Source organism: Mastacembelus armatus, chromosome 2, assembly GCF_900324485.2.
Source record: "Mastacembelus armatus chromosome 2, fMasArm1.2, whole genome shotgun sequence".
NCBI classification, from domain to species: domain Eukaryota; kingdom Metazoa; phylum Chordata; class Actinopteri; order Synbranchiformes; family Mastacembelidae; genus Mastacembelus; species Mastacembelus armatus.
This window is the reverse complement of record NC_046634.1, coordinates 6947982-6961965: the sequence shown is the minus strand read 5'-3', so window position 1 is coordinate 6961965 and position 13984 is coordinate 6947982. Positions and strand designations below refer to the sequence as shown.

General features: G+C 39.8%; 1 protein-coding gene across 1 annotated transcript; it reads left to right on the top strand.

Moving 5' to 3' along the window:
- The first annotated feature begins 602 nt into the window (after positions 1-602).
- On the top strand, positions 603-12916 carry LOC113127202 (vascular endothelial growth factor C-like). Its single transcript, XM_026301580.1, has 8 exons — positions 603-1625; positions 5978-6218; positions 6568-6758; positions 7147-7277; positions 7385-7488; positions 8496-8630; positions 9120-9321; positions 11309-12916. Exons 1-8 carry the CDS (start codon positions 1524-1526, stop codon positions 11418-11420), a joined length of 1218 nt encoding a protein of 405 aa, XP_026157365.1. The 5' UTR covers positions 603-1523; the 3' UTR covers positions 11421-12916.
- Positions 12917-13984: the final 1068 nt, after the last annotated feature.

The following is a 13984-nucleotide window of genomic DNA, read 5'->3' as shown; positions in this document are numbered from 1 at the left end:
AAAGGTGTTTAGAGCTGCAGGTGTAGACCACTCTGACCCTGAAATAAAGCTCACTGAGGGAAGGAGGAACTGGCAGGAACTGGGGGTAGCTGACATAAAACAAACAGCAGAGCAAGAGAGACAGACAGCAAAGGTATTAGCAGCTCATAAAAAGGCACTTAGAGCTGCAGTTTGGCAACTCACACATTCATCACCACTGGCTGCTACTGAACACATTTTAACAGTCAACACCAGCTGCTGCCATAAATATATAAAGACATTAAAATAATGAATGTGTAAGAAAGAGTCATCAGAAATGTGGGAGGATAGTCTGAATTTACAACTTTTTAGGAAAAAAAATAATAGCTAAAAGAACCTCTCCACTGAATTCAAATCCCATGAAACCAGGACAACAGCATGTGTTACCAGACAGTGCGTCAATGCCAAGGCCCTGCCTGCTTCTGCTGACATTGTACAGCCTGCAATTTCTGGGGAAAAAAAAAGCCCAAGTGCCAGCATAATCAGCTATAACGCACGAATCATCTCTCTCAGATCCTTCACTCCACCCACAAGATACAATCCTTCCATTCTTGTATTTTTTTCTCATTCACTCCAGCAGGACGTCTACGAGCAGAACACACATTCACTTTGTTTGGAAAGGAACTTAATACCAAAAGCTGGACATTTTTTAAAAACCTCCTGCTTTTTGTTTTAAAAAATAAACTCCATGTGAGATCAGGATTTGGAATAAGCTCTGTCTGATGCTTTTCAAAGGATCAGACAGCCTGACAAAAGTTGTGACAGATTTACAAAGCAGCAAAGAAAAAAAGTCCAGAGAGAGACAGACAGCTTTGCCCTGAAGGAACAGAAGACAGATAAAGAGACAGCGATAATCTGAGCGAGTAAAGCAGAGGGAGGGAAGACCACAGCTGTTGTGCGCAGACAAAGGAAAATACAGATTAAGACAGCAAGGAGGTGCACAAGTGTGAAGGGCGAGGAGAACAGACTGAAAGACAACCAAGGCTGGAGAGAAAAGAGGAGATAAATGGGAGTATTGGAAAATAAAAGACTGAGATTGAGGGATCATTCCAGTTGAAGATCGAGAAAGATATAAAGAGGAGAGACGGTGAAGATACGACTCAAACAGTGATTTGAAGGAGTGAACAGACACCTTATACCGAATTAACAGCAAGAATGGACATACAGCAAGACAAGAGGAAAGACTGCCTCTGAAGAAAACAAAATGAAGACGGAGCTTTGTTTGAAACTTTGAAGACGTTTTCCTCATCATGGTTTATTCAGCTGACTTCCCAAATTCAAACAACCTGTGCCAGAAGAGCAACTTTGTTCCAGGATAGAATGAAGAGAGGAGCACAGAGATACCTGCTGAGTCTATGATACCCTCCTCTTCACCTCAGACTCCTCCACCTTCCTCTCCTCCTTCCTTCCTCTCACTTTACACCCAGCATTAAATTCACTAACTTCCTCCTCTGACCTGATCTGTCCTCTCCATCTCCGCTCCATCTCCTCACTATCTCCTCACTATGTGGATACCAGCTTTAATCATATGGATGCTTAATATCAGCAATTTGTGTTTGGGACAAGACTACACAGACTATTACCAAACTGGAGACATGGGCACCGAGGTGAGACATTTAATTTCTCTATCATCTATAGCAAAAAGCTTGTCCTGGACTCTGGGTTTAACAAAAAAAGATATTGGACCTTTTCTCACTGGCTCTCATTCTACCTGAGTGAACAACTATGAGTGGTCTTTGACGTGCTTTAAAACACCAAATGAAGGAATACATTATGTAAGTGTTAAGCTAGTTAAGCTTTATTTATTCAGACAAGCTTAGTGAGATCTTGTACTAAGACAGACCTACTGTAACAAAGTCTGCACGTACAACATCGCAGGAAGACAATTCAACCACACAAAGTAGTCGTCACACTCATTTACTACAATTAGCAAATAGTTGAATGGCAGGTTGATGCCGGATGTTGGTTATTGCCTTGCCATTTATTAATATAACAGTGACGAGTCCCTTAGGTGTCTTGAACAATGGCATGGTGGCCAGTGTGGTAAATAAATGGTATCCAGTGATTGAATGGTTATGAAAGAGGACTATAAAGCTCCAAGTAAAAATTAATGTGAAGAAAGGAATAACTTCTTCAGTTAAATGATGTATTAAAGTCTTAACATATTAATTAAAACGCCAACTGTTTTAAACTCACAGGTTTTTGTTAGGGAGGAAACCATGAAACCATATTGTTTACACATGGCCTTCTTCATAGACAATACACCAGCAGTAACAATCCTGCAATAACAGTGACATTAAAGATCACTATTAGAAAAAGAGGAATCAGAAAACACTGCAGATCTCATTTGAAACGATGTAATCCCATCATTCATTATGAGAATTATGAAAAGACATTAATAATCTGTTTCATCACTCCAGCCTAAATATATTAGAGTATTTAAAATATCCAATCATGTTCCTAGGGGACGCTCTATGGCCTATAAGACAATATACCACATATGTGGTCTTGCAGGTAATGAAAGGTTTATTTTTGTATATTTTACCTGTCTGACAAATCTTGCTTCTGCAGGATACTAGGTCAATGTTCATGTGTGGCACACCTGTGCCCCTAGGTCTTTTTAACCATTTCCTTCCCATTTTCTGAGGCATATTACTATGATCATTATTATTAGCTGCAGAATAAACAACAGGGGATTGTTTAACCCTGGCTGAACACCTTTATCTGGCAACAACAGGCCAAACCAGACAGATATGATTTAATTAACGGTATGAACAGGATCCATTAAAACCAATAGAAAGCAGCTTACTAACTAAAATACTGAAACACTCAAGAGCATTGGACTGATCTACAAAGAGTCCAGCTTCAGCCATCGCTTGTGAAACTGCCTCATTCAATGTAATTTTCCTCAAATGAAATCATCAGACACTAGTTGACTGGAATACTTAAGTTTCCTTTACAGACCGCAAAATATGTTTCCTCTTTCTACAGTTACAGCTTGTAATTTAATCAAAACGACAGCATGTTAACTATCTGCATTCATTTGCCAAACATTATTTGCTGTGGTTTTAGCTGTATACCTTACTGTAAATGATCTCATGAGCAATTAAGGAAACTATTTGGATTTTAGTTTCAAGCGCCTTAGAATTTCAACTCCAGGTTTCTTCTATGGAAGTCAATTTGTGGTTAGGTAAAAGCTTCCAACATGTCAAAAACCTTTCAGATACAATGAGTCATGGTGCCTATTCTGTCATTTATTGATATTAAAATAATGGGTTTACAACCAGAGAATATTTTGAATTCTTGTGAAACATTGCTCAAATGAACTGGTCTCAACTCATATAATCCTCTTAGAACTGAATAAATAAATGATTTTAAATCATAAAGTATAGTTCCACAGGGAAGGTGATTTTAAAAAAAAGTTAAGCTAATTTACAGTTAAGATAATTTAAGCTAAATTATGTGTGAGTTCATAACAATATCTTATATGAGTAACAAATGCATGGGTGTGTTCATGTGTCACACACAGAGACGCACCCAGTGCACTGGACGATTTTATTGGTCTATCTAGACCTCATAGTCCCACAGGATGACCTCATGTCATGTGTCCATTTAACAACACAACAGAGACAGAGCGGAACCGAAAGAAAAAGAGGAAATCTGGGAAGACCTCCTCAAAAAGATAGAGAGAGAAAAATTGTAGAAATAATTCAGCTGAAAATCCAAGGCCAGTTTAATTTTAAAGTACATGCCTCAATGAGAAGCAATTTACTTCCAATTGGAACTAAAATGGTTTTTCTTTGATTGAAATTGTACTGCCACTGATTATTTGGCCTCTTGGCAGCTGTGTCTCTAATTGACACCTACATCTGGGCTCAAACTGTAAATCCTGGCTAAAAACGATACACCTCCAATAACTGCATGTATAGATTAGTTATATTAGAAATAAAGGTACAATGTCTGGGCAGCCTCTGCCCCACATCATTACAGCTGCATCATCACAGGTGTTGATTTAAAATTACTGACCCACATATGGTTGGGTTTTGTTTTTTTTTTTTAGCTGCAAAGTAGGCAGAAAATGAAAAACAACCATAACTACTAGTTCCAGGTCTAACATTAAAAACATGGTGGTTTTAACTAACCACACACAAACCTTTAAGCAACATGTTGACTAAAAACCAAGCGTATCAGATTCTGGAAGGTAGATTTTTTCATTTAACACTAAAAATGGCTAAATGAAATTTGGTAGATATTCCTGTTCTCTTTAGGATGAACTGTAATCACTTTGGTCATCTGCTGAGTGTTTTCTACTCCCATCATTAGGTCAAAGTTTTACTTTGTCCATAACAAAATATTTGCAGAACTACTAACATTCTAACCAGCCTAAACTATACAGCGCTAATTAGAAAATGCTAGTATGCTAATATGCAAAACTAAGATGATAAACATTGTACCTGCTGTATATCTGCAGGTTAGTGTTACTGATAACAGTCCACAGCCTCACAGAGCTGTGGACTGTTATTCTTGGGTTGTCTGTGATTATGGTTAACTATAATTTTGGTTTTGGAAGAAATGGAAAAGTTAGAGTGACTAAAGAAGGCAACATTTGATATCACAGGTGAGCATCAGAAAAGAAAAAAAAACATATCTGACATATTTGAAAGACACAAAGGGGATTTCAGAAATGTCACAAATATGTTGAGACACACGGAAAAGAAATAGAAGTGGAGTGGGAGGTAGAATGGGGGTGAGAGAAAAAGACAAATGGAAAGACTGATAACGACAAAGAGATCTGGTTTCTGTTTGGGTAATACCAGCTGTGCCAGTCTGCTCCTTCTGAGCCTGGGAAACTAAACAAGTGCTCTCAGTCTCTGGAGGAAGAATTAATGTGACACTCAACCAACTCCCTGCTGACACTCAGCCCCCACAGATGATAAAGTGGCCAATCTGTTAAAGAATTAACCTTTTACCTTTCATCTACTCAATCCCTAATGGCAGAACCTGACAGCAGAAAAACCATTATAGGGATGACTCACATTGGGAATAGTGTATGGTAATATTTACAACACACTGACTTTATGAACCTGGTCGCTTTTTAGCTATTTACTGCAGGTATAAAAAGACATTTCATTGTACAACGTACTACGTATAACTCTGCATGTGACAATAAAGCTTATCTTATCTTACATAAAGTCCTTACTTTACAAAAATCCCAAAAATACGGGTGTAGCTGAGCTGACAATCTCCAGTCTGTTCTGTCCATTTAGGCAGAGCTTATGCTGCATTTTAGAGCTTCATTTAAAAGTTCATCTTGTCATTCAGGGTAGCACGACACGTTTAAAAATACAGAACATACAGATGTCATATTAAAATTCTGTCAACTGGGTCAGATTACATCATCTTGCTCAGGGGTACTGCAGTAGCAGCGTACTAGTTTCATATTTGATAACTTTGCCTAAGGTGAAGTTTTCTAATGAGTAGGCTCCAACTTGTATAAAAGGAAGACAGAAAAAAACCAAGAACAGGGTCTAAGGCATAAAGAAAACACAGCGGTTACACCTTCCTTGTGTACGTGAACGCAACAATGAGAGTGTGTAGGTGAGGAGAGGACACACATACCCATAATAACTAACAGTAGCCAACAGCAACATGTTACAACACATTGGTAGCTGAGGTATTCACTATTTATCCAGCTAGAACCAGCAAAACTGCCGCCATAAATTCTGTAGTACCTTAATAGTTCTCCGCCTCTTCAACACATAAAGAAGATTTTAAAGGCATCCTTAATATATTTAACTGCCAAAAACAAAATGACACATTGTAATGGACCTGAAAATGACGACTTCCTTCTCTCTCCGTTATCCTCATTCTTTATATCTTCTTTCATAACCTCCACTAAACTCTGCTAAAAGTATACTCAAACTGAGGGAATTTTATGTAATTTTTCACTGTCTTCCAGGCTCCAGTGTTGTCAGATGACCAGCCCAGTCTGGAGACAGTAACAAGTGTGGATCAGCTATTGCAGCTTCTATACCCTGAATATAGTTTGCTTCAGCACTGTCTGAAGAAAGCACAGCACATATCCTCTCCCCTCTCTTTGTCCACCTCTTCAGCAAACCCTTTAGTCCACTCTAACAACGAAGATCTGTGGGGTCAGCCGAGAGAGGAGGCTCTTTACAAAGTTGACGGGACTTTGGGAGGTAAACACTGAGATGCTTCCTAAAACTCTGGTTGCAAACAGTGAAACTTTGGTTGAAGAAAGGCCAGTGCTATTTGAGATAACCTAGTTAGTTGCTACTACATGGAGTCAGACACAGCTAAGTTCCTAGTGAATCAAGTTCTTAGGAACTGTCAAAGTTTCAGATATTCCTTCATAAATTAGAGCAAATAAATTCGATTTCTGAAAGTCTATACAGTGCCAGAGTATGATTTAAGTATCATACTAAAAACAGGAGGTAAATGCAAAAAACAAGACTGGAAAATGTAATCTTGTATTCAGATTCACAGTGTCAACAAAGAGAGTCCAAGTATTTAATGACATGTTTTCAGTCATCCTAGAGGAGATCCAGCGCACCTCATGCCAGCCCAGGGAGGTGTGTGTTGAGGTCGCCAAAGAATACGCAGAATCCACTAGTCAATTCTACCTCCCTCGCTGTGTGGCACTGCATCGGTGCGGAGGATGCTGCACCAACGAGGCCTTTTACTGTACAAATACAAGCCACACGCTGGTCAACAAGACAGTAAGTGATGAGTCTGGAAATTCTTTTCTTTCTTTTTTACCCTGTTTCCATGTCAGGCACATTTTAGCACTTTGATTATTTAACACTGCTCCATTACGCAACTGTGTTAGTATTTTCTGCTCTTACACCTCAAACCACCTCAGGAAACAGGACAGCAACCAAGTTTCCCAGTTACGTAACAAGCTATCTGTATTACAGCCCACCCTACTGCAGTGGGACACCCTCTGGCTGCAACTGGACATCAAGTCAATACAATACAGTGTCATGCACAGTTGCACAATCCTGCAGGAGTTACATCAGCTTCAACACATCAGCTGAAATGCTTCTAACTGCTGTTTCCAATTTTGTACAAACACCGACCTCTGATCCTTATCCTTCTTCCTGTCAGCTGATGGAACTGTCCCCACCCAGGATGGACCGCTCCGTCATCATGGTATCATTCATCAACCACACATCATGTGAATGCCTCTCCAAAAGGCCGCTTCACTCCATCATCAGACGAGCTGCAGCAGATCACCTGTGAGTGAGAGCGAAGAGTGACGTGTGTGCGTGAGACAGAGTTTGTGCATTTACAATCATTCAGGAGTCACTGTGTCAATATATCCATGCATTTATAACGTGTGTAGGTGCTCCCCTCCTGAAGTTCCCTGTGCTTCGGGGTCAGTATGGGATCCGGTGAACTGTGTGTGTGTGTCTACAGATGCCATAAACTACTCCGAGAGAGAGACAGGTAAAATTATATTTTATGTTGCTTCTGCATAATCAGTCCAAATCATCCTCAAGGGATTTCTCTAACTGTTGCTACTTGTATAGTAGTGTAAGTATAAAATATGAGATGCTCTTAGCTTAGGAGCTCTCTGAAACCCAACGAATGATTCATGAGTGGGCAAAAACAGGAAATGTGATCTCTACTGACAAGATAAAATCTGTAATAGTGGCTCTATTTGTACACATGTACCTAGAGAAAAAACACAAGATGCTCAGTAAAGAGTGCAGACTAAGATGTCAAACAGAGAACATATCCCATAACAAAAACAGGAGTTACCTCAGGGGTAAAACACCTCAGGCAGAGAGACTGCAGGTGCATGGCGGGACAACTGACACAAGATAAACAAACACCATCACAGTTTAACCCTACACAGTGTGAGCCCCCTGGTCAGGGTAGTGCACAAATACTCCAGTGGCCAGACAGATAAGACGAAAGCTGTGATTTTATTCTTTAAAATGTGTGCTGTTTTTTTAAATGTATATTGTGTCTTTGTCTGTGTCCTTAAACAACTGGACTCAAATGAAAACTCAAATCTGAACCCGAAAGTAGTGTCATCCAAAAATGTGGCTACACCTTGAACAAGTTATGGGATGTGAGTCAGATTTCAGTAAAGAGGTTTTTTCAGGGCCAAAAGATGATGATGATGATGATGCCTGGGCAGCAAATGCAACAAATTCCCCTCAGGGAATATTTATTTAAGTGCAACACGAGAAATGAAAATGACTTTATGGCATTTTACTTGTGTAATCACGTAGTGAACTCCAGCACCTACCAACTCCAGCTACTTTTTATTTTTTGTAAAAATAAACTGGCACAAATTCTACGAGCAACGTTAGTGCAGGCTGAACACTGACACTGCCTGTAAACCACTCTGCAGTAAGGAGAGTACACAGAATGAACAACATAAAGACAGAACTATAAAAAAAAACAACTAAATACCTTTTACTTCCTTTCCATGTGGGCTCCAGAGGCGCTGGACTCTGTTCTACTGGCTCTCTGTGGGCCTAACAGGGTTCTGCAAGAGTCCACCTGTGAGTGCGTTTGTCGAAACGGACTCACTGAGGACAGCTGCGACCCAGGCTGGAAACTGGACCACAAGACCTGTAAGGAGGTTATTAAAAATACATTTCTTAAGTATTGTTATTATAAATAGAATGAAAGAGTAGAGACACTGTCCGGACCAGCTGACAAGTGTAAAAGATAAGAACGAATAAATGGAAGGTGACACCAGGGAGACTTTTAACATCGTACTACTATTACACACCAAATATGCTCCTGTTCTCCTCCTTTTCTGAAACAACCTCAGGCCTGGATTTCACAAAGCATGATTTACTGTAAATACCCAAACTTCTCAGAGATGGGGCATCAGTCTGGTAAAGAGACAGCACAGGGAAATGAATAAGAACAGACAGAAGGAAGTGTTGGGAAGTTTATGCAAATATATAACAAGCAGAAACATGACCATCAAATATTTGGGCTAACAATGCTCTCAGAGGTGCCAGTGTAATACCTGCTAAAGTTTGGCTTTCCTTCATAAAATGACTTCTATTTTCCTTTTACTCAGCCTGTTGTCAACCCTGTTCTTCTCTCAGGTGAATGCCAGTGTGAAGGTCAAGGTGAGGGGAAGTGGTGCCCTGCTGGCCAGCGGTGGGATGACGACCTGTGTGGCTGTGTGTGTGCTGCAGACTGTCCCGGGAATCAGCCCCTAAACCCTGACACCTGCCTATGTCAATGCAGAGAGAGCCCACAGTCGTGCCTGCGGCAGGGCAAGAGGTTCAATCCCAACACCTGCAGGTTGGTGTGCAAGAATGCCAGGAGTCTGTCCTTGGTCTTGTTTCCTGGTTAGGGCTCTCTGAGCAAAACACTGAATTTCTCAGCTCTGCTCTGTGAACTCCCTGTGGAGAGGCAAGCAAAGAAAGACTGTTTCCTTTTGGGGATGAAATAATCTCAAGTATCCATATACTGAGTCTCTGCCAACTAGACCCTTGACTTTACGAACATCTGCACTAAGCCATAGGAGCCAATAAGCGACTAGAAACATTTAAATATTTAGCAATCAATTATGTTACTGGATCTGAGTGACAAAGTTTACCCGCCACCACTTTGTATAATCAAAGTTGCATAATATGATTCATATAAACTGGCTGACAACAATCTGTTTATTTACTGAATTACAGTATCCAAGTCTGGTTTCCAATGCTGCATCAAAACAATTCCATGGAGTTGTTGGTTCCCCTTTTTCTACTTGCTCAGTTGCAAAAAATTTAAAAAACCATGACATGACATAAAACCAAAGTTCCAGAAATCTTCCAGCCATACCTTACTTCTTCATTATTTGAACACAGATACAGGCACAGTCTGCCTATGTGGCCCACTCAAACTCATGAAGAGTTTTGAGAGAACATAAAAAATATTAGTGGTAGCGGATGTGATGAAACATGGACTTAAGGGCCAAAAGAGGCCCTGATCTCTTGGACAGCAAGCACACATTGTCTTAAAACATAGCAAACTGTAAATTATTAAAGCACTGAAGAACTGTATAAACTTATTCACACACATTCCAACCTCAAAGGAGAAAAAAAATGTCTGTGTCCATTTTTTAGTTTCTATATGACCTTTTATGGACACAGGGCGTCCTAAACATTCAACCATGGTCTCAGCTGTGTTTGTGTGAGTTTTGCATGTGTGTCAGTTCCCACAGTCAGAACGCAAGAGATCAACCCTCCTCTGACCCCAGAGGCCTACAGAGAGACCGGGTGAAATAATGGGTGGAGCAGCCATCAGACAGGCAGGCAGGTTCAGAGACAGATGGAGTGACAGGCACAAGGAAAAACATAAGCAGCAATGAGCTTTGATGAGTGATTTCCACTGTCACTTTACACATGTGGGAAAGTTCACAGACAAACACACAAGTGACCTTTGTTGGCAGCTGAAATAAAATGGAAACTCAATGCCAGTTAGATTTCTTGAATGAAAAGTTGCATTCTCTATTTTGAATTTTATACTTACTAGAATCCCATTTGTCTGTGAGCTGCCATTGTCAGGTCTGGGATTTGACAGGACCACTCAAAAACAGCAAAGGGACCTGTATTGAAGCTACTTCGGTGTTGTCTAGGCTTTATGCTTTAGGTCATTGTTGTGCTGTAATGTGAACATTACGCAAATTTTAAGTCTGAATGTTGCAAAATGATTTAGTACATTACTACAAAGGTAAGTAGTCACATAGAGCCTGGGACTGGCAATATGCAAACTAATACGGATTTAGGAACAGCTGGTGCAACCTAATCCAGCTCTTCAACATCTGGTCACAGGAGGTGGTACACAGAAGGCCATACACCTGCTGTGATTTTAAAGAGGAGAGTTCCCAGAATTTGGCCTCGGACCTCCTCTCTAGAGAAATACTCTCTCTTCCTCTCGCTCACAGTCTTTTGATGCACTCACAAACATAAATTGGATCAGGGTCAATTGAAAAAGGATGTGAGTTTCTGAATAATCAATAGCATGCAGGCCTAGAAAATAATCTCCACTGTGTTTTCTTTTTATTTCTTCTCTGTCGCTCCTCTCAACCTAACCCTTTCTTCTCATTCACCATCTATCTTTATCCTTACACCTATTTTTCATTCCTCTTTTTGTCTCCTTTCCCCATCCTTTCACTCAAAATTCTTCTGTTCTTTTATTTTTGTATTTTCTCTACTTTGCCTTCAACTTTCCATCTTCCCATTCATCTCATTTGATTCCTGGCTTTCTCTCCCATCTTCTTCTCCACTCTTTCTATCTCTAGTTGTTACAGGTTGCCTTGCAGAAAGCCCAGACGTGTGTGTGCATCTGGATTTTACTACAGCCACCAAGTCTGTCAGTGCATTCCCAACTACATGAGGCCTGAGTGGAATTAATCACTCGGAGGGAGAAAGAAGGGCAAAACTCCAGACAACACTATTTATTTCTCTTTCAGGCTAGAAGCATTTTAGCCTAAAAACAAACAGTGGAAGTTCTTCTTCCACATATGTGGATTACAAGAGGCTAGAAGCAGCACTTGGAGGCATATAAAAAATGCTGCTAGGGCTCTGATGTGCTTTCAAAAAAAGCCCCATAGTAGAAAAGGAGCGCTTCCCAATGAAACAAAACACCCACACACAAAGCCAGTAAAAGGAGGGGAAATAAGGAGAGATACTTGACTCCCTGGGACTCTGTCTGACAGCGCCCATGTGTTGGCCTTCTTCCCAACACTAATAATATGATCCTGATTGGAAACAACCAATCATACCTGAAGGCCACCTAAACGCACGACAGCTCCAGCAGGATGGACCAATCAGACTGAGCCAGTATTCATCCTGCCGCAGCGTGTTCGAGCAAGAAAATCAGCCCCCGACCTGCTGCAGGGGCTCCGCTCATGACTGTGTAAAATGGAAAGTGGAATAAGATAATAACACACCAGACTCCATACTTTCTTTTTAAGACTAAACAAGCTGCAGGCAATTTTACACTTTCACAGCCTTGAGTCATGAGATATTTGAGAGTTTGAAAGATTTTGCAGAAATCATGTAATGTGATGTTGCTGGGGCCATGTATTCTGGCTTAGCACAGGTGGAAATGGGGACAATATCTTCTGGTGGTCTATTCATGGCACCAGAGGCCATTTCACACACCAGATTTAAATTTTAATGAAAGTCGATACTGGATCCACTCTGTCAATACTGAAATGGATGATGGACTTTTTTTTTTTCTTTTTAATTTAGGCTAATGACAAAAGTCTTTGTTGGTGCAGCTTCCACCATAGATTTAAAGCCAAATCCTGTTTCACTGAACAACAATTTAAACACTCCCAACACTTATTATAGCCTCCAGTTTCTACTTGCCTCTGCTACAATGCTGCTCTTTGAAGATTTCCCTCATATACGGCTGAATTCAATTGCAATGGATGGTAATACTTTCTACATCTAATTTAACTTTATACATTCTAATATTATTTGTAAATATTTAAATCTTTTTTCATATTTAAAATAGTGATAAAATCATGTGTAGTTGTAAAGTATTGTATTTAAGTCCCTCGATAACTAAATGTGTTAGAATGAAATTATTTACATGTCTTTTCACTCCAAGCCCTAGTTTTAATTATTATGGAGAAATGGAATTGTGTGTCTAATTGTCCATATGGTCTGCACAGCACAAAAATCATTTTACCATTTCATTTAAACACCTGCGTTTCAAAGTTATGGTTTTCATGCTAAACAAATCCAGAATATGTTAAGTAAATGAAGATTTATTACAGCGTAGACATGACTGCTGTGTTTGTGCTATATGGTCACAGAGAAAACCTTAATTTCTTTTATGTTATGATTTAATATTTAAGGTAGTTGTGAAGTACTGATTAAAAGCTTTGTCAGACTGATATGTTTGTCTCTCTATTTTGGTCTTTTTAAATATTATAGCACATTTTTAAAGTTATTTAAATGCTGAATGAATAACTGAATGTTACTGAGAAGACGAGAACAGAAAAAAAACTAAGCAGTTAGCTCTTTCAGGGCTGTCACTGGGATTTCAACTGGGAAGAATTCAACCTACCCAAGAAATTTTTACTATTCACTGACCAAATTCTTCACTGTATTTAGAAATTTTCATCATCTAAAGTGACATGACACTATTTAAATGATATAGTGTGTTTACCTGAAGTATCCTAACATCAGGCATCATGCACTACGGTCAAATAAGACCAAACTAAGGTTGTAGGAATAAAACCTAAGAATGGGTTGAAACGACCAACAATATATTTTCATTCATTTTTTACTTATCTATATATCATGCTGGCGAATAATTTTAATTTGGTTTTGTAGTACAGCTGGGTGGGACTGTCGTATGTATGTTACTTACTATTTAAATATGAATTAGTTTAAAAAAAAAAAAAAAGATGTGTTATCACCGAATGTGATGCCGCCACACGCCCACACAGTAATAATACATACAATGAGTTCACAAAGCCCTCTGCATGTCAGCTCCCTGGGAGCTACAGGATAAAATCTATGTTAAATTGCTCATTTCAAATGACAGCCCAGTGAAAAGAACCTCCACCCTCCAGCACACGCACCTGTGGGTGGGAACTCGACTCTTCAAGTGGTCTCTTATTTCTTCTTCCGCCTCCTCAGCCATCTCCCTCTCCCACAATAAACAATATTGACTCGTGGAAAACACAGATTGCCTTTCTGTCTGGCCCCTGTGACCGTCTGCCTCAGCGCTCGTCTGTCTGCAACATTAGCTGAATACAGTTCATGACTATAAGGATTAATGGCTGAAGAGTAATTACATCTAACAGAAAACCTCAGCTACCAAAAACCATCTGAAGTCTCTCCTTCGTGGGCCCGAGACATCAGGATCAGTATCTCCTTTGCCTGCTTTACTGACAGCGACAGTAAGAAAACAGATTTATTTCAGTCATACTATATGCTGTTCTCTAGATATTGTG